Source organism: Erinaceus europaeus, chromosome 22 (assembly GCF_950295315.1).
Source record: "Erinaceus europaeus chromosome 22, mEriEur2.1, whole genome shotgun sequence".
NCBI classification, from domain to species: domain Eukaryota; kingdom Metazoa; phylum Chordata; class Mammalia; order Eulipotyphla; family Erinaceidae; genus Erinaceus; species Erinaceus europaeus.
This window is the reverse complement of record NC_080183.1, coordinates 992,943-1,017,132: the sequence shown is the minus strand read 5'-3', so window position 1 is coordinate 1,017,132 and position 24,190 is coordinate 992,943. Positions and strand designations below refer to the sequence as shown.

Below are 24,190 nucleotides of genomic sequence, written 5' to 3'. Positions count from 1 at the left end.
GACAGTGACAGGCATGGAGGTAGGAGACCAGCCTGTCCCCACCACTGGGGACAGGTCCATCAAGCACTGATGGGGCCCCTGCTGTCTGGTCCTCCGTTCGCCAAGCACTTCATGTGCAAATCCAGACCTCACAGGTTCCCACACAGGACTACTGCTCTGGAAACTAAGCCCAGAGAAGCCTGCGGCCAGGAAGAGCCAGAACCTGGCTTTGCACCCTCGTCTGCGCTCTGGCCTGCTTCTGGGAGGCCCCTGCTGCTGTCACAGCTACTGTCCTTGGAGCAGCAGGACCCCTGAGGAGAAGTCAGCCAGGTGGGGGTAAGGGCCCAGGCTTGGCTCAAACTCCCACCTGCGTCCGCTCCCGTCCCTCTCGGCCCTGCCTCCAGAGCAGTTGTCCAGCCCCTGTGGGACCCAGCCTGGCCAGCCTGAGCCTGATTCTGTCATCCCAGAACCTGGCTCTGGCCACTCCTCACCCCGCCCCCCGCCCCTCGGAGAAGAATGGCACCTTGCTTCCTATCTGCCCCTCAAGTGGCTGTCAGGAGGGGGCCTCGGTGGGGGTGAGGTTAACCTCATTGTTGTCTTATATGGTCATTTAAATCTCCGGGGCTTCCTCTAAGGGCCAAAAATAATCGGGAGACACAGCAGCTGTGTCCAGCACCGGCCAGGCCATCTGCAGGGCTCAGCCTGTGTCTGTCAGCCGCACCCGCCAGGGCCCTCTCCCACGGCCATGACCCCCTTCTCCTACGCCGAGTACTTTGCACTCTTTCACTCTCGCACCGCGCCCTCCAGGTCCAGCGAGCCACCCAAGAGCCCCCCGGCCTCCAGCCCCATGGGCCTCTTCCAAGGCGTCTTACAGAAGTACAGGAGCAGCAAGAACTCCCACCTGGCGTAAGTGGGCCCCCGGCCCCGGGACTGGGGTGGAGGAGCAGAATCAGCCTCCGGACACCCTCCCCAGAAGACCCCTCTGAGACCAGTCACCTACTGAGCGGGGCCTGGAGGTCACAAACCTCAGGTCCCCCATGGAGCATGTGCCAGGCTGTGCTTGTGGGACCCCGGGAGCTCTGGGCTGGGGGTGTAGTAGGAGGGAGGTTGGGGAGATGGCCCCAGGACTCTGTGCTGACTGCTAGCTCAGCCACAGCAACTGTGCGAGTCCCGGTCCCCAGGCCCAGCCCAGCCACACTGCCTCTCCCTGGTCTCCAAGTGCCAGGCATCCAGGGACATTCCTGGCTGCCTGCTGGCTTATGCCACAGAGAAGCAGGAGGCCACTGGGAGCTCTGAGCTCCTTCTAGCCCTACCTTGGGGCTTCCCAGTCCCTGCTGCCTGCTGCCTGCTGCCTGCTGCCTGCTGCCTGCTGCCTGCTGCCTGCTGCCTGCTGCCTGCTGCCTGCTGCCTGCTGAGGGGGTGGGGGACTGAACCAGGAGGAGGAGCCCCACAACTGTTGCTTCCTGAGTCACTGGTTCCTTGTGTCCCTTGTGGCTCCTTGATCTTTGAAGGCCAGGCCCAACCCCAGCAGCCCTCCTCCCCACCCGCAGGGCGGAGACTCTGGTTGTCAGTGTGCCGGGGCCCTGGGGCCCTGCAGGCTACGGGCAGCCCTCAGCGGGTGCCCCCGACACTGCACAGCCCCCTCTCATGGCAGCTGGGGACCAGGGGCCATAACCACCCAGGGACTTATCCTGGTCACTGGGGGCTGTCAGGCGGTTCTCTCAGGAGGAAGCGTGGAGGTGGCCGTGATGGCGCTGACGGGGACAGCAGGGCTAATCTGGTCAGTCACCCACTCGTCCGCCCGGGGCCCTTAACTCCTAAAATGTCTGGGCTCCCATGCTATTAATAGCCTCAGTGAGCGGTCCAGTCAGGAGGAAGCAGCTGGGAGGGCATGGGGCTGGGGCTTCAGGCAGCCAGGGCCTCTGCTGGGTCCCACGTGGCCCCCACGCAGGAGGGCCGCCCCGGCCTCACGGCTTCCATTTGGGAAATGGACCCACTCCTGCAGCCCTCCCTCACAGCACTGGTGGTCCTCACTGACTCACCAAAGATGGAGCACGGGCTCAGGGACGAATGAGTGAAGTGCCCTGATGAACCGAGCAAAGATGCTATCCCTCTCAACACAGTAGCCCTAAAATCTTTTTATTTTTAAAGGTCTGCTTTTATTTTCTTGAGGGTGTGAGGAAGGAAGGGAGGGAGAGAATGGGAGCTCCAGCAAATGCTGCTCCAGGGATTGAACCCAGGGCCTCGGGCATGCAAGTCCTGTGCTCCACTGCTGAGCTCGAGCCAGCTGCCGGCATTGTCTGACCTCCCACACCTCCCACGGTTCTAAACCAGCAGGCTCCAGTGTGCTGTGCTCAGAGCTTGCTGTGCTTCATGTTCCAGGAGGACACAGAGAGGGAGGGAGGGAGACGTGTCCCTCATCCAGAGCTACCCCACATAAAAGAGACCTGCAGTGGGGATGTCACAGGGTTGAGACATGAGATCAGAGCCTGATGCGCGTGGGCTCTGCAGAGCCTGGTCTGAACTAGACAGAAAGCAGGTCCCAAGTCGAAGTAGCGAAGCTCTGGTCCGGGAATAGAGGAGCTGAAGGTGGAGAAACCCTGGTGGGGTTCCTGGGCTCAGAATTCTTCCCTTCCTTATTCTTGTCTTCCCTCTCTCCCCGGCCCCCCTCCTCTCCCCCTCGTTCTTTCTCCCCCTGTCTCATTCAGCAAGTCCTTACACACCTCCTATTAAGCACCACTCATGCCGGGTCTGGGGAATAAGTCATGGGACACAGAAAGACATGTCCTGCCTTCTTGGGGCTCCCAGTCCTGTGGGGAGGCGGGCACACAGTGGTCAAGGAGTCATCCAAGGATGTGTGAAGGAGAGAGGCTCAGGAGGAGGCTAGGCGGGGCTGGGCCTGGCAGGTGGCTGGGGGAGCTGTGATGGAGCTGACAGAGTTCCTGAGGGGAACAGATGGGGTTCCTGAGGGGTACATGTGGGGTTCCTGAGGGGTACAGGTGGGGTTCCTGAGGGGTACAGGTGGGGTTCCTGAGGGTTACAGGTGGGGTTCCTGAGGGGTACAGGTGGGGTTCCTGAGGGGTACAGGTGGGGTTCCTGAGGGGTACAGGTGGGTTCCTGAGGGCTACATGTGGGGTTCCTGAGGGGTACAGGTGGGGTTCCTGAGGGGAACAGGTGGGACTCCTGAGGGGTACAGGTGGGACTCCTGAGGGGTACAGGTGGGATTCCTGATGGTTACAGGTGGGGTTCCTGAGGGGTACAGGTGGGATTCCTGAGGGGTACAGGTGGGGTTTTTGATGGGTACAGGTGGGATTCCTGAGGGCTACAGGTGGGATTCCTGAGGGGTACAGGTGGGATTCCTGAGGGGTACAGGTGGGGTTCCTGAGGGGTACAGGTGGGATTCCTGAGGGGTACAGGTGGGGTTCCTGAGGGGTACAGGTGGGATTCCTGAGGGGCACAGGTGGGGTTCCTGAGTGGTACAGGTGGGGTTCCTGAGGGGTACAGGTGGGGTTCCTGAGGGGTACAGGTGGGATTCCTGAGGGCTACAGGTGGGATTCCTGAGGGCTACAGGTGGGGTTCCTGAGGGCTACAGGTAGGATTTTTGAGGGGTACAGGTGGGGTTCCTGAGGGGTACAGGTGGGTTCCTGAGGGCTACATGTGGGGTTCCTGAGGGGTACAGGTGGGGTTCCTGAGGGGAACAGGTGGGACTCCTGAGGGGTACAGGTGGGACTCCTGAGGGGTACAGGTGGGATTCCTGATGGTTACAGGTGGGATTCCTGAGGGGCACAGGTGGGGTTCCTGAGTGGTACAGGTGGGGTTCCTGAGGGGTACAGGTGGGGTTCCTGAGGGGTACAGGTGGGGTTCCTGAGGGGAACAGGTGGGACTCCTGAGGGGTACAGGTGGGACTCCTGAGGGCTACAGGTGGGATTCCTGAGGGCTACAGGTGGGATTCCTGAGGGCTACAGGTGGGATTTTTGAGGGGAACAGGTGGGGTTCCTGAGGGGTACATGTGGGATTCCTGAGGGGTACAGGTGGGATTCCTGAGGGGTACATGTGGGGTTCCTGAGGGGTACAGGTGGGGTTCCTCAGGGGTACAGGTGGGATTCCTGAGGGCTACAGGTGAGATTCCTGAGGGCTACAGGTGGGGTTCCTGAGGGCTACAGGTGGGATTTTTGAGGGGAACAGGTGGGGTTCCTGAGGGGTACATGTGGGATTCCTGAGGGGTACAGGTGGGATTCCTGAGGGGTACAGGTGGGATTCCTGAGGGGTACAGGTGGGATTCCTGAGGGGTACATGTGGGATTCCTGAGGGCTACAGGTGGGGTTCTTTGGGGAGTACTGGTGACTGCCTCCCTCCCTGAGAAGGGTGTGGGGCTGCAGGTGTGGGCTGGTGGGTTGTAAGTAGGAGTGAATGTGTCTGTAGGCTGTCTGGGCCAGCAGCCCTCTGCCTAGGGATACTGCCCTGACTCAGGCCTGGTTCCACCTCACAGGCCAGTGGACCCGGTGCTCAGGGCCATCAAGGAGGGTGACACAGAGGCTCTGAGCGCCATGCTCAAGGAGGGGAAGAACCTCTCGGAGCCCAACAAGGACGGCTGGCTGCCGCTGCACGAGGCCGCCTACTATGGCCAGCTGGGCTGCCTGCAAACCCTGCAGCGAGGTGAGGCCGGTGGGGACCCAGCAGGTGGGGCTCGGGCTCAGGCTCCTCCACAGCCCATGGCTGCTGCAGAATTAAGGTCACCGGGTTGCCCCCCCCCCCCAGCACCAGCTGTCTCCTCTCCAGACCTCCCAGGACAGACATTCTCACTCTAGATAAAGGAAGGAGAGAGGGAGGGCTTTGGGAGAGAGGTGCTGCCAACCTGTTCCAGAATATTCCATGGTCTGGTTCGGTGTAGCAACCACTGCAGCTGTGTCTGCAGCCTGCCAGGGCCATTCCCTATAGCTGAAGGGGTCTGAGTGCATCAGCCCCCCACCCATCCACCCCAAGCCCGATGGGGAGGGGTGCCACCAGCAGGCAGGGGTTACCTGTGGTCTCCAGTGCCACTGACACACGGGAGAAAGAGCTGTGTGATGCTCTGTTTCCAGAGGTAGCTAGTAGGAGTCCTTTCCCTATGGAAAGGACAGATCATTCAGAAAGCCAGGGGACTTAGCCAAGGAGGTGGCATCTGGGTTAGAGAAGGCAGGGAGTGTCTTCCTCCTCTGTGAGTGTCCCTGTCCATCCTCCCCAGCGTACCCAGCGTCCCTGGACCAGCGTACCCTGCAGGAGGAGACGGCCCTGTACCTGGCAACATGCAGGGGCCACCTGGACTGCCTGGTCTCCCTGCTCCAGGCTGGGGCCGAGCCGGATATCGCCAACAAGGCCCGGGAGACCCCGCTCTACAAGGGTGAGCCCCCGCAGCACAGACAGTGGGAGGGCTCACACACAAGGAGACGTGGCACATCTCTCTAGTGCACACCCCTGAGGTCGGCTTAAAAGGGGGCAGGCACCCTCTGCGGAGCCCACATCAGCCACCCTGCACACGGTCAGCCAACATTCCCAGGGCGGCAGGGCCAGTATGGCCATAAGATGCCATAAGGTGGCAGGGCCGGGCCGATGTGCTCCCTGGGTCAGCAGGAACAACACACGGGGAATCAACAGTCAAAGGTGACAGGGATACCTGCTCCCCATGGGCGACCACACATGCAGGAAGAGATGCCAGAGCTGAACCCCAAAAAGGAGAGTTCACCACCTGGACAAGGGGAACAGCACAGGCAGAGAGGTGTGGGCGAGGGTGAGACCCACCACCTGGACAAGGAAGGGGAACAGAACGGGCAGAGAGGTGTGGGCGAGGGTGAGACCCACCACCTGGACAAGGGGAACAGCACGGGCAGAGAGGTGTGGGCGAGGGTGAGACCCACCACCTGGACAAGGAAGGGGAACAGAACGGGCAGAGAGGTGTGGGCGAGGGTGAGACCCACCACCTGGACAAGGGGAACAGCACGGGCAGAGAGGTGTGGGCGAGGGTGAGACCCACCACCTGGACAAGGAAGGGGAACAGAACGGGCAGAGAGGTGTGGGCGAGGGTGAGACCCACCACCTGGACAAGGGGAACAGCACGGGCAGAGAGGTGTGGGCGAGGGTGAGACCCACCACCTGGACAAGGAAGGGGAACAGAACGGGCAGAGAGGTGTGGGCGAGGGTGAGACCCACCACCTGGACAAGGGGAACAGCACGGGCAGAGAGGTGTGGGCGAGGGTGAGACCCACCACCTGGACAAGGAAGGGGAACAGAATGGGCAGAGAGGTGTGGGCGAGGGTGAGACCCACCACCTGGACAAGGGGAACAGCATGGGCAGAGAGGTGTGGGCGAGGGTGAGACCCACCACCTGGACAAGGAAGGGGAACAGAACGGGCAGAGAGGTGTGGGCGAGGGTGAGACCCACCACCTGGACAAGGGGAACAGAACGGGCAGAGAGATGTGGGCGAGGGTGAAACCCACCACCTGGACAAGGAAGGAGACAGCAGGGGCAGAGGTGTGGGTGAGAAGATCTGGCTCTGGAGGAAAGGAAGACCCCCATTACAGGAGGAGAGAAAGCCCCCCCATCCTAGAAGGAAAGGCAGCCCAGCCGTACACACAGAAGCACTAGGCTCGTGGTCTCTGGGTCTTGTACATGCGGTTAGGCCTGCAGACTTTGAGGCAGCCGCATCTGCAGAGCAGAGCGCGGACAGCAGAAGCAAACAAGCAAACACAACAGCGGCTAAGCTCTCTCTTCAGCTATGGAGGTCGTGATGGAAATCAAAATGGGGCGGGGAGTAGGCACAGGGACGGGCTGTACACTAAACTGCAGGCGTGAAACTATATTCCTGGAATCTTATCATTTATAAACCAGTGATAGATCATCATTGATGAAAAGAACGGTGACAAGAAGTTGAGGCCTGCAGATAGTTCAGCCAGTAGAGTGCATGTCTTGGTGTGTTTGAGGCTCTGGGTTTGAGTGCTGACACCACATGGAGCAAGGTGGGGGTCAGAGCAGGGGGCCTGGAAAGGAAGATAAATTAGGGACATTCTGGAACATTCCAGGCAACAGAAACTGGACTTGACTGAGTTTGCCTCCCAGTGCTTTTGTCTTTTGTTTCTTTGTTTTTGTCATCTCCAGAGTGACTTTTTCAGATAGAGAGAGAGAGATAGAAACAAAGAGACGGACAGACAGACAATGACAGCAATCACAAGTCTTCCTCCAGTGCTGTGGGGACTGGTTTCACTGCTGGGAAACTGAGCTTCTCAGCCAGTCCCCCTCACTCCATTCTGTGCCTTCTGTGTGACCTTGAGCAAGGAGCAAGTCACCAAGCTGCCCTGTGCCGCCTGCTCCTGCCTGCCCGTGAGGGAGAACTGTGGGGCCCTTAAAGGTGCTTGGGGGAGTTGAGCCAGGCATTCGCACAGCTGAGAACAGAGTTCCTGGAAGCATCAGTCAGGGCCAGCGACACACAAAGCCCCCAGTGTTACGCGAGGGGCCCAGAGGTGACTTCGGGGTGAAGGGTAGCACTCGCAGGCATGAAGTCCTGAGTTCAGTCTCCAGCACCGCACAACTCCCTCACACGGGGATAACGGCTTCTAAAACCACCAGGACCTCTGCACATCCTTCAGTCAGTGCAGGGGGACTCAGCCCAGAGGGGCTATTTGCCAGTGACAGGCCCAGGAGGGAGGGAGCGTGGCCAGGTCCCCCTCAGGGGCGCTGCTGAAGCTCCCTCCCCTCCCCTGTCCTCGGCACTCAGCCTGTGAGTTCAGGAATGTGGAGGCCGTGAGGCTGCTGGTGCAGTACCACGCAGACACCAACCACCGCTGCAACCGCGGCTGGACGGCGCTGCACGAGTCAGTGTCCCGCAATGACCTGGAGGCCATGGACATCCTGGTGGCTGGTGGCGCCAAGGTGGAGGCCAAGAACGCCTATGGCATCACGCCCCTGTTCGTGGCAGCCCAGAGCGGGCAGCTAGAGGCGCTCAGGTTCCTGGCCAAGCAAGGTGAGTCCTGGTGTTCCCAGAGGGCACAGCTGGCATCCCGGCGGGCGGGCTCTGATGCTCCTAGGGTGCCGTGTTAAGGGTTCTGAGGCTCATGGGAAGCCTGTGAGAGTCACCCGTGATGTCTGCAATCTGCCCAAACTGGGGGACTGGTGGGGGGAGGAGGGAGTGGCACAGCTCTGTTCTCAAGTCCAGCCCAACATCTTTGTTTTACAAATGAAGAACCCAGGTCTGGAAAGGGGAAGTGATTTATCTACAGTCACAGAGCAAGCTGGAAAACTGAGGAGAGGGAGAGGAGATAACTCAGAGGACAGACCACACGCCTTCTGTGACTGAGGGCCTGGGTTCAGGCTCCTCTCCACGTGGGAACACCACAGCACTGGGGGGAGGTTCATGGACGGGTGGTGCAGTGGTGTTTGGTGTCTGTCCTCTCCCTACCTCTCATCTCTGTCTCCCTCTCCTTCCTCATAAGCAATAATAATAACTGGAGCCACGTGGTGACACACTGGCTGCGTGCACGTTTCAATCTGCAAGCTTCCAGGTTCAAGCCCCAGAGTCCACCTGCAGGGGGGGAGCTACCGGAGCGTGGAGCAGGGCTGTGTCTCCTTTGCTCTCTCCTCTATCTCCTGCCCTCTCTCCGTTTCTTTCTGTCTCTATCCAGTAAATAAATATTGCTTTAGGTAAATAATAATCATGATGATTAGTGGTAGAACTAGGTAGGTATGTGGTCCCCCAGCCCCCAGATACTTCTCTCTCCTCCCCATCAAACATCAGGACCCGAAGGAAATGAGCCCAGACTACACTGAAACCAAGGCCCAGGAAGTGAAAGTGCTTTGTCTGAAGTCACACAGCAAATTAGTGGCAGTGCTGGGGTTCGAACCTGGGTCTTTGCATCCTGCCCGTGGAGAACCTTTCTTCACTTAGGAGAAGAAGTAGAATCATACTACCTATGGGATGACCCCCAGAGGCAGGAGAAGGGGCCTGCAGCTAGGCCTGGGCTGGCCGGGCACAAACCAAAGGCACAGGGCCGTTCGGTAAAGGGTACTAACGTTCTGGCTTCCCTCCCCAAGGAAAGCCCTTGATTTCTTTTCTCTCCACTGAAAGTGACCCTCCTTCTCTAGTGACAGAGAGGCCAGAGGTCAGCAGCCCTTGGGCTGCTCTGCTGCGCTGGCCACCAGGCTAAGCTGGAGCACAGAAGCCCAGGGAGAAAGCTCAGTGGGAGAGCACAGGCCTTGCATATCTGAGGCCCCAGGTTCTATCTCCAGTATTGCATGTGCCAGAGCCGAGTTTCTCTCTCTTTCATAAAAATAATAAGTAACAAGATTTTTTAAAGAGCACAATAGGGGCCGGGTGGTGGCACACCTGGTTGAACACACCGGTCACAGTGGCACAAGGACCTGGGTTCGAGCCCCCGGCCCCTGCCTGCAGGGGGGAAGCTTGGCAAGTGGTGAAGCAGGGCTGCAGGTGTCTCTCTGTCTCACTGCCTATCTCCCCCTTCCCTCTCAGTTTCTGGCTGTCTCTATCCAATAAATAAAGGTAATAAAAGAAATTTAAAAAAAGAGCGCAGTGGATTGATTATAAAAGAGCCAGCATAATAGCAGAGGGGAGAGAGGACCAGAGCTCTGTCCAGCTCTGGCTTAAGGTGCTGCTGGGGATTGAAGCTCGGGCCTTTAGGGGTCCTCACATGCAAATCAGTGTTCTAACAGGTCGTGCTCTCTCCCCAGTCCCAAAGCAGATGCATTTATTTATTTATTTACTGGACAGAGCTGGAGAGATGTCAAGTGAACGAAGAGGGAGATAGAGCAGGAGACAGACAGACACCTGCAGCCCTGCTTCGCCGCTAGTGAGGCTTCCCCCCGCAGGAGGGGACTAGGGGCTTGAACCTGGGTCCTTGTGCACTGTAGTGTGTGCGCTCAACAAGGTGCACCACCACCTGGCCCCTAAGCATCTTTTTTTACAGATGTATTTTATGAGAGAGAGAGAGAGAGAGAGAGAGAGCGTGAGCGAGCGAGCATGGGCAGAGCTCCAGCGTGCACAGTCCCGGGTGCTACAGACCAGCCTTCCTGCACACTAACCCTATGTTCTCCCTACCAAGCCACCTCTTGGCCCCGATACACAAATCCTAAAAAATAAATAAATAAATAAAACAAGCCAGGCCCAACCACGCAAGGTAGGCTGTGCCCATTCTGTAGATGGGGGGTGGGTGGGGTGATTACCCTCAGAGCCCTTCACTGCCGAGGGTGTATGTACACCCTGCTGGGTCGGAACTCAGTCCTCTGACTCAGCTCATGGTAGAGCAGTTGGAAAAACATGCCCTGGGCTTCCCACTGGCTGAGGAGCAGAGGGCAGGAGGGAGGCGGGGAGGGCGAACGCCCAGGGGAGAGCCACATCTGCAGGCTTCCCTGTGGCCTAGGGCCTGTCCCCATCCTTGGAGAAGCTCAGAATTCAAACATTTTCCCTGTGTCAGTACTTGGCTTTGCTGGCGGGGGTCCGGCTTGCAGAGTCTGTGGCGTGAGGGGCCAGCAAGCTGGCGACTACCCTCTCAGGAGGAGGGCAGAGCCAGCCTGTGTGCCCGGACCTGGACCTGACAGCTTCTCCAGAGGGTGGTCTCCAAGCCGGGGGCGGCTCTCACAGAGCACAGGGGCTGGGGCTGAGGGTAGCAGCCCTCCATGTCCATTGCTTACAGCTGCAAAGGGTGGGAGTTCAAGATCAAGGCCCCGGCAGGCTTCGTGGGGGGTGAGAGCCCTGTGCCAGAGGGGCAGGGGTGGGGGACAGCTCACTGGCAGAAACACAGGCCTTATGTTTGAGCGCCCTCACTTGTGTGAGCGCCACAGCCTCAGGGGAGGCTCCACGGATGGTGAAGTTGAGTGTGGTGTGTTCCTCCTCCCCACCTGAGGAAAAAGGATAAAAGAATCCACCTGGGAGTGGTGGAATGACCCCAGCACCACAAAAGCAGAGACATCCTTGCCACTAGTTAAGAGACAAGGGAGAGACGCCTTTTACGGGAGGGCAGGTGCCCCTTGTTGAGAGCACAGCACCCAGCACTTCAGTTTTTTGTTTTGTTTTTTGCCTTCAGGGCTATTGTTGGGGTTCAGTGGCAGCACTAGCAGTTGAGAGAGGAGGAGAGAGGGGAGCAAGGGAGACAGAAACATCCACAGCCGGCCTTCACCTGCAAGTGGCGACTGGGGACTGGGGACTTGAACCTAGATCCTTGCATGGGTCCTTGTGCTTAGTACTATGTGCTCTTAACTGGGTGGGCCATGGCAGCACCCAGCTCTTTGCAGTGACCCAGCCCTCCTGAACTAGGCAGCCCAGGGGAGGGGGTGGGGCCGTGGCTCCTCTCCTCCCAGCGGCCTGGCAGCTCCACTCCCTGCAGAAAAGCCCCCCAGCTCCCCCTCGCTGCCAGGAGAGGAGCAGGTATGGGAGATGAAGGGCTGTAGGGATGCCCTCAGGAGCAGGAAGCAGCTCCACAGCAAGCCAGTTCACAATGCTGCTGCCCAGGTCCTGCTCACTCAGAGCCCCGAGGGCCTGCGGGGCCAGCACCCGCCTCCCTCAGGCGTGACCTCTGCCCCAGACCCGTCAGGTCAGGCTCAGGCTTGGCCTCCTCTGTGCTGGGTGGGCATCCTGGCCAGGCAGCCTTTTATTGAGAGCACACGGCGGACACTCAGTAAAAGCCTTCCTGGCCTCCAGCTTCTCCCTCTGCTGGGCGGGCATCCTGGTCTCAGTGGGGCACTCCGGCCAGATGCCTTTTCTTCCTTCCTTTCGCCTTGCTCCTTCTTCTCTATGCAGTGTCTGAAATAAACTCAGAGTCTGCAATGAGCATGGCACTGATGAGTGGCCCCCAGCTCCCCCTTGTCCTTTATTTAGGGAGGGAAAGAGAGAGGGAGAAATAAGTACAGAGAGAGGAGAGGAGAGGAGAGGGGGCCAGGTGGTGGTACACCTGGTTAAGTGCACTCGTTAGAGTGGGCAAGGACCCAGGTTCAAACCCCTGGTCCCACCTGCAGGTAGAGAGCTTCACACATGGTGAAGCAGGGCTGCAGGTGTCTCTCTTTATTTCTGTCTCCTGCTCCTCTCTCAATTTCTCTCTGTCTTTACCCAGTAGTAAATAAAAGATTTTTTAAAGGAAGATACAAAAAGGAAGGAAGAAGACAGGAGAGACACAACAGCGCTGCCTTACCAACCAGGTTTCGTGCACAGCGGGCCATGTGCCCTATGCATGAGTGTCCCCGCACCGGGCTGCCCTGCCTATGGGTGGGCGGTGCTACCCCCTCAGCCCTGTCTGTCTGCCTCCCCAGGCGCCGACATCAACACGCAGGCCAGCGACAGCGCCTCGGCCCTCTATGAGGCCTGCAAGAACGAGCACGAGGAGGTGGTGGAGTTCCTGCTGGCTCAGGGCGCCGATGCCAACAGGGCCAACAAGGACGGTCTGCTGCCCCTGCACGTGGCCTCCAAGAGGGGCAACTGCAGGTCAGCGGGCTATCCCAGAGGTGGGGGCAACGCACCACCACCCACCATCTGTGGACCTGGGGGTGTGGGGCTCGACCCAGAAACTCTCACTCTACCGGTGGGTTACCTCCCGGCCCAAGAGCCCACGTGACAGCTCTAACAGGGCAGGTCTCCTGTTGATGTTCTCATGCGAGGCTGCTGAGACGCAGAGGTGAGTGGCTTTCCCAGGGGCCCACAGCTTGCACATGGCAGGGACACACCTGAGCTCAATGTCCCACCTACAGGGGTTCCCCTCTTGGGGTCAGATCAGGGTCCAGACTGGTGGCTGTCTGGTGAGGGTGCAAAGCTGGCCCTGCAGGCAGTGGTCATGCACATAGGAGATAGCTCAGGGGGGCAGGGCGCTGGTGGTGACAGCTAGCCTTCACTGCGTGCTTGCTCTGCTCTGGGTACAGTTTGAAGGAGATGAGAGAACTGACCATCTCAGGGGAGACGCACACACGCGCACACACACACACACACACTCACTCACGTGTCCTGGAGGCCAGGGTTGGCTCCTGCCAACCTCATGAGCTGGTTACTCACCTCCCAGCCTGCACCTGACGTGGCCAGGACTCACAGCAGGGACACGGGCGAATACCCCAGCTCTGGGCCCCCACCCTCCAGCTGCACCTCGATTCAGGGCAGGGGCTGGGGGCTGGGAGCAGCCCTAGCTTCCCCAGGATACACAGGGCTGAGTGATTCCCACTCAGTGCGCCCCAAGCCTGGCCATGCACAGAGGCCTCTCCTCTCCTCTGCTGAATCCTTTCCTTCCTTCCCCAAAATGCACTGTTCACACGAAGATGTCTGTGCAGTAGAATACTGTCCAAACAGCCGATTGACAGTGAATGACAGCCACCCCTTGAATAACTGTGCATCCCAAAGCCTCCTGCTTGGACGGAGGCTGACACCCCAGTACACTGGGCCCCTGCCCCCCTCACCCCGAGTCCTGAGAGAGGGTCCAGGCTGTCCGCTGAGGGCTGTCCCATTCAGGGTTAAAGCCGGCTCCTGGGGCTCTCAGCTCACTCACCCTTGGACACATGGCATTCGCGTCTGCTCCACGCTGGTCTGCTTGGGATTTAGTGGGACACAGGCGTTCCACTCCTAGCCACCAGCCCAGACGCTGCCTGTCCACAGAAGGCAAAGTACAGCCCAGCAGGTGCCAGGGCCAGATGTGCCACCCTCCAGCACATCTGGCAGGGATGAGGGGCATGGAATCCAGGCACAACCAAGAATCGTGGGCCCCCCACCTCCTACCCCAGACCCCAAAGTCTCCATTACTGCAAAATACACCTTTTTTTTTCTGTTTTTCATTTCCAGTTTAGCAAAGATATCTTAAGATACTCAATGGCAAAGACAGAACTTTTTTGAATGTAATTTTTTTTCTAAATGTATTTATTTAGTTTGATAGGACAGAGAAACTGAGAGGGAAAGGGAAAGGAGAGAGAGAGAGAGAGAGAGAGAGAGAGGGAGAGAGACTTGCAGTACTGCTTCACCAATTGTGAAGCTTTCCTCCTACAAGTGAAGACTGAGGGCTTGAACCTGGGTCCTTGTGCCTGGGAACACATGCACTTAGCCAGCTGCACCACTACCCGGCCCAACAAAAACAGAATGTTTTTAAATCTTTCTTTTAAAAACACATTTATGATCGAGAGAGAGAGAACCAGATGTTACTTTGATACGTGATAGAACTCAGGACTCCAGGCCTGCAAAGTAAGCTTCGTTGAGAGACTGTGTCAGACCAGAGTAAAAGCCCCAAGATGTACGCCAGCTGGATTCAGAGCAGCCACAAAGCCAAGGGGTCCCCAGAAGGAACCCACAGAGACCCTGAACCGGAGGATAATGCTCCCTCCTCAGAGACTCCCACATAAGCACCCGGGCGGTGGGTCTGGATCCTTGGGGGACAGAAAGCCCCCCAGGTGGTTTGGCTGCAGCCCTGTGAGTGGAGGAAGGGCACAGCCATGCATGGCAAGGCCGGGGAGGGGGTTCGTTTCTGACCCCATTTGTGAAGGAACCTCTCACTCCTAATTGACATCAGCTCTGCAAGCCACTTAAAATTCCTTCTGCAAAATGGCTGAAGACAGAACAGCTGAGCAGCTGATACAGAAAAGCCGTTTATAAAGCCTGCTCTCACACAAGCTGGTATCCTCACCAGCAAGGAGGGAAACTGAGGCAGCCAGAGGAGTGCTCTTGGGCCCAGGACCCTTGATCCAGGCTAGTCACTAGGGAGGCTGGGGGCTGGCCCGCTGCCTGTGTCTTCTTCCCGGAAAAGCTGGTGGCCTGGCCAGCTTCTTAGGGTGAGCATGGGGCATGGGCCATGCACAGGGCCCCCAGGTCTGACAGCAGGGCCAGGGACCCTCGTTTGGCGGCCCTCCCTGCAGTGTGGAGCTGCACAGGGACTGCGTCCTCGACACACATCCCAGCACATCCTTGCATCCGCAGGGGCCTTTCCAGAGCCACTGTGAGCATCATGCAGGCTCAGAGAAGAGGCAGTGGCCCCAACACACACGCACAGGCGCACACAGCAGCCCTGGCAGCAGCGCCACCTGTGGGCAACAGGCTCCCTGGTGAAAGCCAGGCTCCTGGCCAGGTGCACACTGAGGAAGTATTTCCCTCCTTTTGCTTCTGTTTTCTGATAAAGAGATCAGAGAGAAGTTGACAGCGAGGAGAAACAGAGAAGGAGAGATGCTTTGCCACCCCTCCCGTGCCAGCTCCCTTCCCTCCACTCAGATGCACCCTCTGCGACCTGGGGGGAGGGGAACTCATGCTGAGCCCCAGCCTCATCCACACTGCGTGTTCACTTCCAGACTGGAATGTCCCATGGAGGCATGCCACAGAAGGAGGCACTCCCCACGCTCTTAAGATGATGATTTCAGAACTCCGCCGGCTGCGGCCAGTGGGTAGGGCTGCAGGCCAGTGGGGAGCCCATCCAGACCCCTAGGGGAGCGCTCTGGCTGTTGGGCAGTATTTGTCAGCCCAGCCACGCTCCAGGGCCAGCCCTGCCTCTGACCCCCCCCCCCCCACTCTGCAGAGGGAGGTCAACCCCCCCAAGCCCCCTGCATCTGTACAAACAGAAATGAGGAGGCAATTAGTCCCCCCGGGTGTGTGAATTCCCAAGGAGGCCTCCGAGGCAGATTTCAGGCAAACACTGCGTCACTAACAATAATAATACTTTCTGCTGAGCTCCTGGCGCGAGGTCGCTGGCATCCGATTTCCGGGAAGCTGAGAGCCCGGGGGCAGAGGGGTGGGAACAGCCAGGCCATGGGACCCACCTGCCCCCCCTCCCCGTGCCTGCACGGTGCTGCGAGGCCACCTGACAGCAGGGACTGAGCTCATTACCACCCACCCTACCACCCACCCGTGTCTTACCTGGGACTAGAAGCTGTTCTTGCAGAGACTTGGGGGTGGACGAGAGGCCAAGGAGATGGCGGCCCTGGGCTCAGGCTTTATGACCCTTGAGGTGCCACTTCATCTCTCTGCTCTGTGGCCACTGAAAGGAATCTGACAGACCCTTGCTTACCCGTAGGGCTGCTGAGAAGAGAGCAGGGGGCTGGCAGAGCTGGGCAATGCAGTCCTCCACAGTCAGCGGCCCAAGAAGGGGACTGGCTCTAGGGAGAACCAGACAGCCTGATACATGCTGGCTTCCTTGCCGTGTGTCCCTGAGCAAGTGGCCTGCTGCTCTGGGCGTCTCTGTTCCCATCTGTAAGGAAGAGTCAGCTCCCAATCGGGAGGGCTGTTGGGGGGGGGGGGTCCATGCTCTGCTCGAGGGTTCAGTTCAGCAGCAATTTGGGGGAGGCCGGAGTCAGTCCTCAGACACGGGGGAGAGAAGCGAGTGACCTCACAGCCACGGAGGGCTGACGGGCCTGGAGACAGGAGAGGCTCCTGCCTGTCCCCCACGACCGGGCCGCTGCAGCCAGGCCAGAGGGCATCAAAGCAGGCCCCAGGCCGCTCCGTGGGGCAGGTGCCTTCATCCCACCGAGCCTTACAGCTCCCAGGTGCAGGAAGGGGTGGTGAGGCCGACTCTGGAGGTGGCGGTAGAGATGAAGCCATGTAGCATTCACAGGGAGGCAGCACACAGCAGATATTCAGTCTGGAAGCAGGCTTTATAAACGGCTTTTCTGTATCAGCTGCTCAGCTGTTCTGTCTTCAGCCATTTTGCAGAAGGAATTTTAAGTGGCTTGCTGGGGGGTGCTGTGGGACAGGGTTGGGCTCTGCAGACTCGAGGCCCCGACTTCAGTGCCCAGCCAGACAGGTGGCAGCATGAAGGCTGTCGGAATCCCTGGCTCCTGAGGGTTAGCGGCGGAGCGGGCGGCAGACATGGGGCCCCGCACCCGGGGTGGCGGCAGACACCGGCCCCGCACCCGGGTGGCGGCAGACACCGGCCCCGCAGGGTGGCGGTAGACATGGGGCCCCGCACCCGGGGTGGCGGCAGACACCGGCCCCGCACCCGGGTGGCGGCAGACACCGGCCCCGCAGGGTGGCGGTAGACATGGGGCCCCGCACCCGGGGTGGCGGCAGACACCGGCCCCGCACCCGGGATGGCGGTGGAGCGGGCGGCGGACACCGGCCCTGCACCCGGGGTGGCGGCAGACACCGGCCCCGGCCCCGCACCCGGGTGGCGGCAGACACCGGCCCCGCACCCGGGGTGGGGCGGACACCGCCCCGCAGCGCCGCCCCCCGACCCGACCTCGCGCCCGCCGTGTCCGCAGGATCGTGCAGACGCTGCTGCCCGTGACCAGCCGCACGCGCGTGCGCAGGAGCGGCATCAGCCCGCTGCACCTGGCGGCCGAGCGCAACCACGACGCCGTGCTGGAGGCGCTGCTGGGCGCGCGCTTCGACGTGAACGCGCCGCTGGCGCCCGAGCGCGCGCGCCTGTACGAGGACCGCCGCAGCTCCGCGCTCTTCTTCGCCGTCGCCAACAGCAACGCGCGCGCCGCCGAGCTGCTGCTGCGCGCGGGCGCGCGCCCCGACGGCGACGTCATCAGCCCCCTGCTGGTGGCGCTGCGCCACGGCCGTCCGCGCCTGGTGCGCCTGCTGCTGCGCCACGGCGCCGACCTGGACGCGCGCGTGGCGTCGCACCCCACGGCCTTCCCCGCCGCCATCATGGTGGCCATGCGCTGCCTGTCGCTGCTCAAGTTCCTCCTGGACCTGGGCTGCGACGCCGAGCCCTGTTTCCGCTGCCGCTACGGCCCCGGCGCGCACCCGCCCCCGCGCGCCGGCAGGTTCGACGACGCGCCCCCCGACGGCAAGGCGCCCGGCGCGGTGCAGGTGCGGGCTGCGGGGCGGGGCTGCGGGCTGCGGGGCGGGGCTGCGGGCTGTGGGGCGGGGCTGCGGGGTGCGGGGCGGGGCTTCGGGGTGCGGGGCGGGGCTGCGGGCTGCGGGGCGGGGCTGCGGACTGCGGGGCGGGGCTGCGGGGGGCGGAGTGCTGTGGACAGAGTGCGGGGCGGGGCTGCGGGGCGCGGGGTGGGCTGCGGGCTGCGGGGCTGCGGGCAGCGGTGCAGGTGCGGGCTGCGGGGCGGGGCTGCGGGCTGCGGGGCGGGGCTTCGGGGTGCGGGGCGGGGCTGCGGGCTGCGGGGCGGGGTGCGGGGCGGGGTGCGGGGCGGGCTGCGGGGTGCGGGGCGGGGCTGCGGGGCGGGGTGCGGGCTGCGGGGCGGGCTGCGGGGGGCGGGGCTGCGGGGCGGGGCTGCGGGGCGGGGTGCGGGCTGCGGGGCGGGGCTGCGGGGTGGGGCTGCGGGGTGCGGGACGGTGCGGGCTGCGGGGGTGCGGGGCGGGGCTGCGGGGGGCGGAGTGCTGTGGACAGAGTGCTGGGCGGGGCTGCGGGGCGCGGGGCGGGCTGCGGGCTGCGGGGCTGCGGGCAGCGGGGCGGGGTGCGGGGTGCGGGGCGGGGTGCGGGGCGGGCTGCGGGCTGCGGGGTGCGGGGTGCGGGGCGGGGTGCGGGGTGCGGGGTGGGACGGGGCTGCCGCTTTGCTGGCCGGGTGGCTGAGAGCCTGTGCGGAGCGGCCGCGTAGCCTGCTGGCTGGTGTGCTGTGGGGCGTGTGGGGAAGGGCTTGGCGTGCCAGACCCGGAGCCGGGAGTTAACGTGTCCCGGGCCACATGGGGCCCTTTTTCCTTTGGGGGGGTTTCTGTTCGTGGGCGCCCTGCCATGCTGAGGGCCTGCCACCCCAGCGGCCCCACAAACCTCTGGGCCGTGGTGCAGAATGCCTGGGTGGCTGCGAGGGCTGGCGGGTGTGAGGCTGGGCCTGTGCCGCGTGTGGCCCTCAAAGCCAGAGTTAAAGTGGAGAGAAAGCTGGAACGCCCCTCCTCACGGCCGTCGCCAGTGGGCTGTGGGCTGTGAGCTTCTGTTTACGGCCTTGACTCCTGTAGGCAAAACCGTGGAGTCGGGTGAGGTACCGATTTCCTAATGGGGGCGTTGAGAACAGGAGGGGAGGCCCTTGCACTTGCTTGTCTGGAGGGTGGGCGAGGGTCCGCAGCCCTCCTTGGCCTCTGCCCGTGGGCCCTCGGGCATCTTGGGTGTCACCTTTCAGTTCTGTGAGATCCTGTCGGCCCCGGAGCTGAGCCGCGGGGCGGGGCCCATCATCGCAGTGCTTCTGGACTACGTGGGTAACGTGCAGCTCTGCTCCAGGCTGAAGGAGCACATCGGCAGCTTTGAGGACTGGGCCGTCATCAAGGAGAAGGCAGGTAGGGCCGTCACTGCCACCCCACCTTGGGGCAGGCAGGCACCCGTCACTGGCATCCCTGAGGGCTTCCTGGGGGAGGACCTGCTGGGGGCTGCCCGGTCCGAGCCGTGACTGGCCTCTCTCACTGCTTCCGGAGCCCAGACTTCATTTTGTGTGGGGGGTGGGGGACGGGAGCAGCAGAGTCTCACACCCCTTTGCTGAGCCTGTTAGGGGCTGGGGTGCCCCGCGAGGCCCTGGGAGATGCCTGCTGGAGCCAGGGTGCCACGCTGTGTGCCCACCGAGAGCAGGCCAGCACCCGCCTGTCTGCTCTCTGGGCTGTGGGCTCAGTGAGGGGCGACCCTTGGGAAGGCGTGTGTGTCCCGGGGCAGGGAGCCATCTGGTCTGCACACCTCTTCCTCCCGGCCCCCGTGGGGGATGGCAGGGACAGAGCCAGGTGAGTGGCCTCCCTGCCCCTTGCAGAACCTCCGAGGCCGCTGGCCCACCTCTGCCGGCTGCGGGTGCGGAAGGCCGTCGGGAAGAGCCGCATCGAGCTCCTGGACTCGCTGCCGCTGCCTGGCCGGCTCCTCAGGTACCTCAAGTACGAGAGCACCCAGTGACGGGTGATGGCTCCGCAGAGGACGAGCCCCCTGCCTGAGTCACAACAGGCTGGGCCGGGGTGCTGCTGACAGCCTGGACTGGCCAGCCGGGCCCTGGGCAGGACGAGCCCCTCTGCCTGCCTGAGTCACGGACTGGGCCGGGGTGCTGCTGACAGCCTGGACTGGCCAGCCGGGCCCTGGGCAGGAGCTCTGCCCAGAGCAGACATGACATGAGTTTAGGAGAGAACCTTCCAGACCTCCCTGCGTGGGTAAGGGTGGGAGGGAGGGCCAGGGCAGAGTGTGGGGTGACCTGGGGGTGGCTGGAGGGCCCTGGGTTCAACCCCACTGGGGAGCCATCTTCATGCCCCTCCCTTTGCTCTGTGACTCTGGGCAGTGCCCCAGGGCTTCCTTCAGCACAATAAACACTGCACTGTCAACAGCCACCCTGGAAGGAGCGGGGCTCAGGGATAGGACACACGGCCCCCCGGGTGCCCCCGTACTCTGGGCTTCTCCGAGCTTGCACAAGGATGCCTGGCCACTCGACCAGAGGGACCCGTGGCTGGGAAGGGAGGGACTTGCCCCACTGGCTTTGCCCACCGCAGGGAGCCACCATGGAAGCAGGAGCCTCCCCTCAGCAGGGCATGGAAACGGGGGCTTCGGGTCATGCAACTGCTATTCCAGCCCCTCAGCTCTGGGGCCTGGGGCAGGCAGGGGGAGCTCTGCTTCAGCCCTGGGCACTATGAAAGCACGGAAGGCCCAGATGCCCGTCCCAGCGGGTTGCAGTGCCTAAGCCTGGTGCACACTGGCATGGGACTCGGACCAGGATCCCACGCCAGCCACACAGCCTCCCACACAGCTCTTTGCAGCCACTTTTTTTTTCCCTGAGGGGAAACCAGCGCAGAGAAGTTGAGTAATTTGCCTGAGGTCACACAGCTGGGGAGCAGGGAGCAGAGCCCAGAGTGGCGCTCACATCACAGCTGCAGGGCGCAGAGGGCTGAGGAAGCTCAGGACAGGTGCAAAGGGCCCTGCTGAGGATAGGCCCAGCCCCCATGGCCCCCCACAGTCCCCCCACAGCCTCCAACCTTCTCTTCAGTACCGGAGCAGCCTAGGCCGGGTCCCAGCCTGGCCCACTGTCTCCCAGCCGCCAGGTGATCACTGAGAACAACTCAGCCTGCACACCGCAGCCTCTGTAACCCCCCACCCCCACCCTGAGATCACCAGCAGAAATCACACCGCTTCCATGCCTGCCTTGAGATCCTTCAGCTGGGGGGATGGGGTGGGTTGGGGGCCTCCACCCTCTGCCTGGACCCTGTGTCAGGAGGGCTTACAACCCACACGAGAGGGTCTGTGTCTGTGGTGCTCCCCAGGGCAGGACACGAGCAGAGAGGCACAGGGTCCTTGGCCAGCACTGTGCCATCGTTCCCGGCTGGGCAGCCCCAGCCTGACTGTAAGGTAACTGCGGCTCAGCCTCCCTGGGTCCCCAGGCGCCTGGATCCCCAAGAGCAGCTGGGTCCCAGAGCCCCTAGACCCCCAGACAGCTGCACTCCACCCCACACTGAACAGCACCTGCCTGCAGTCTGCAGCCGGAGGCTCAGCTACTGGGGCACAAGTGGGGCTCTACCAGGGCCAGCTCCTGCCACCACTGCCTGTGGCCTGTCACAGCGGAGGCTTGGTCTTCCACTGACAGACCCTGCTCGAGGGAGGGTGTCACCGGCAGCTTGTCTGGGAACCTAGGATTCAGAATTCCCAGCCTGCACTACCCTCAGAGCCACTTACTCCACCCACAGACGTAGACACAGAGCCCGAGGAGACGTGGGAGCCATGTGTCCGGGCCACTTGAACTCAGTTCACAAGACAGACGCCTGTCTGGCCTGTTCTCTGCACTCTGGGGACGTCTGTGGGTGTGCAGGGCGCAAAGGAAGGAGCATCCTGGTGCTGCCCCTGCCCCAGAGTGGGACCAGGAGACCCCCTGGGGGTCCAGCCCCAGCAGTGACGGGCCTCCTCCCCTCCAGAGCGGACAGGGGCCTCTGACCGTCCTCAGCCCTGGGGAGCAGACCCCTGCCCAGAAGCCACCCCCAGCTGCAACCCAGACAGCAAGACTTGGGTGACTCCTGCCTGGCCCCCAGCAGCACCTACAGCCCAGCCCCACGCACCCCCAGCACACCCCGGGTTTGAAACTGCAAAAGGAACCATCTTTATTCTTTAACTTTCTCAATATGTACAAAGAACAACAAAGAACAGCAGCTGAGGCAGACATGCCCTGCGGGAGGCAGAGAGACAAACAGGTGGCTCAGCCTGGGGGACCCCACCGCACCCCACCACTCGGGGAGAACCTCAGGGTCCTGACACCCCTACGGCCCTGGGCCAGACCCGCCCTGCCCCGCTAGAGGTAGCCAAAGACATTGAAGATGGGAGGGGGAATGGCCGGCTTGGTGGGGATGGGCTTCAGGACCACGGGCCTGTGCACCTTGGGGCCCGGGCCGTCGGCATCCTTACAGAAGTGGGCCAGCTCCCCGGGGGTGGCTGGGCTCTTCCTCCAGAAGCCCAGGCCAGGTGTGGGACTGGGCGCCAGGGCCCCTGGGAGCCCCGGGTAGACGGGATGTCCACGGCACTGGAAGGGGCAGCAGCTCCAGGCATTGGTGCAACCCAGCAAGGACACCCCAGGCATCTTAAGCAGCTCCTTCTCGGCATGTGGCTGTGGGGAAGCGGGCACGGGGACCACCTCAGGCCCCAGGGAGCCCAGGCCCTTGCAGTGTTGCTTGCCCTCGTAGGGAGGTGCCTCGCGGAGGCCCAGGGCCCCGTCCAGCCCCAGGGGGCAGCTGTGGGTGGGCCGTGGCTCCTCCCAGAAGGAGGCGGGCAGCTGTCTCTTCCGCATGGGCACCTGGCCAGGCCCAGCCACCTCGGGATTCAGCCCCGGGGGGCCCAGCTCTTGGGAGAGGCATTCCTCCCGGTAGGGTCGCCCCAGGGCCGGCTCCTGGTAGCCCCCGGCCCCGCCGGTGGGCTCGGGGCCTGGGTGGAGGGACGGCCTCCTCAGGAGAGACTCGGTGCCCCTGCCGGGGAGGCCCCGAGGGAGACGGGCGTACTTCTGGGAGAAGCGCTTGAGCTGTTTCTGCAGGTACTTGCGGTGGTCCACGGAGCGACGGCAGGGCGCCGACTTGTCCAGGGCAGCCTTGATGTCGCTGGACGCCAGGTTCACAAAGTTGAGCAGCATCTTCACGTCGCTGTCAGAGGCCATCACCAGAGGGCCTCGGCTCGGGGCTGTCCATGAAGGAGGGGCGCTGGCGGCTCCAGGGACCGGCTCAGAGAGGACCTGGGGTTGGGTGGGGGGCAGGAGGTCAGAAACCCCAAGCGGCCACAACCTGTGTGCCCAAAGCCCACGTGGCCGCCCGGGGTGGCCCCTGCCCAGGCACCCGAGCTGGACTCAGAGCCCTCTGTCCCAGGCTCGGGGACAGAGCCAGGTCTGGTCTCGATAACTGGGCTCCCCAAGGTTGGGGACCCGCTGCAGGTGGCATGCCGGCCACTCTCCGGCACAGGGTTTCCATTCCTGGGGTGCTGACTCCACTGCCCAGCCAGGCCAGGCCCTCCCCCCACCCCTCTCCCCACACCCACCCCCAGCTCTCACGCACGCAGGACCGCAGGACCCCCACCCGGCCTGCCCACAGGCTCTGAGCAGCAGGGACTCCCAAGCATCTGTAGCAATTTCACGCCCACTGGGCCACCCCCCACGGCACCTGCCCCTCCCCAGCCTTGTCCAGCCGCCTCCACACTGACCCGGTCCAGGCCCCCGGCTCCCGGCTCCCAGCTCCGGCCCGTATGGCCGGCAGGTTCCCCGCCGCTGAAGATCGGGGCCGGGCCCAGCAGCCAGTGAGCTCTGTCTGTCTGTCTGTCCGGCCGGCAGGCCCTCAAGTGGGCTGAATGGAGGAGCGCGTCCTGGGAGCTGGAGGCCCCAGGCCAATCAGGAGCGCCTCTCCAAATACAAAGCATCCCAATCAGGCCGCAGTGCCCCGTTCCCACATTCTTTGCTGTCACAAATTGTCACCATGGGGACCGTGACAAAAAAAGACAGCTCCCAAAGGCAATCATTTCCCGGTAAATTCTACCCCTCCAGCCCACTCTCCCCTCGGCCTCCGTGCCCCTCCTCCCCTTGACCTCGGCTCCCTGGTTTCTGGAGGGGACCGCCTGTGTGTGCGTGGAGAGCCAGGACCCGGGAGGCTCTGGGCCCAGAGCAGACAGGCAACTCTTCTCAGAGGCTCGGGCCGTGGCGGCCATGCTCCAGTGCAGACAGACAATCAGATGGGTAAGCCAGGCAGCCCCTCTCCCTGCTGTCCTTGAGTGCTGAGTGGCTCCCCGCCCCCATCCCTGCCGGCACCGGCCCTCCGCCCCAAGTGCTTGCTGCCGGCTCCCTCGAGCGGCTGAGCTGTCGGGCAGCCGGTGGCCGAGGAGGAGGAGGCCGGCATAACCATGGGAAGGCAGCCGAACCCTCAGG

At 62.3% G+C, this 24,190-nt stretch overlaps 2 protein-coding genes across 4 annotated transcripts in view; one reads left to right on the top strand and one right to left on the bottom strand.

Annotated features, from left to right (window-relative positions):
* The window catches only part of ASB2 (ankyrin repeat and SOCS box containing 2), a 32,483-nt gene extending 12,336 nt beyond the window's left edge, over positions 1-20,147 (top strand). Inside the window, exons 3-10 of one of the 2 annotated variants that reach the window (XM_060180961.1) lie at positions 787-885; positions 4,469-4,635; positions 5,204-5,359; positions 7,728-7,973; positions 12,266-12,437; positions 17,162-17,720; positions 18,977-19,130; positions 19,589-20,147. In XM_060180961.1, coding sequence (XP_060036944.1) covers positions 787-885; positions 4,469-4,635; positions 5,204-5,359; positions 7,728-7,973; positions 12,266-12,437; positions 17,162-17,720; positions 18,977-19,130; positions 19,589-19,725 — 1,690 coding nt within the window. In that variant the 3' untranslated portion in view covers positions 19,726-20,147. Of the gene's footprint in view, positions 1-786; positions 886-1,571; positions 1,760-4,468; positions 4,636-5,203; positions 5,360-7,727; positions 7,974-12,265; positions 12,438-17,161; positions 17,721-18,976; positions 19,131-19,588 lie in introns of those variants that run through there. The other variant, XM_060180962.1, reaches the window with a different exon arrangement.
* Positions 20,148-21,874: 1,727 nt separating this feature from the next.
* The window catches only part of FAM181A (family with sequence similarity 181 member A), a 7,634-nt gene continuing 5,318 nt past the window's right edge, over positions 21,875-24,190 (bottom strand). Inside the window, exons 1-2 of one of the 2 annotated variants that reach the window (XM_007529070.3) lie at positions 23,476-24,190; positions 21,875-23,014 (exon numbers count right to left, since the gene is read on the bottom strand). The exon at positions 23,476-24,190 is cut by the window's right edge and continues 19 nt beyond it. In XM_007529070.3, coding sequence (XP_007529132.2) covers positions 22,088-23,014; positions 23,476-23,688 — 1,140 coding nt within the window. In that variant the 5' untranslated portion in view covers positions 23,689-24,190 and the 3' untranslated portion in view covers positions 21,875-22,087. The remainder of the gene's footprint in view (positions 23,015-23,475) is intronic. The other variant, XM_060180982.1, reaches the window with a different exon arrangement.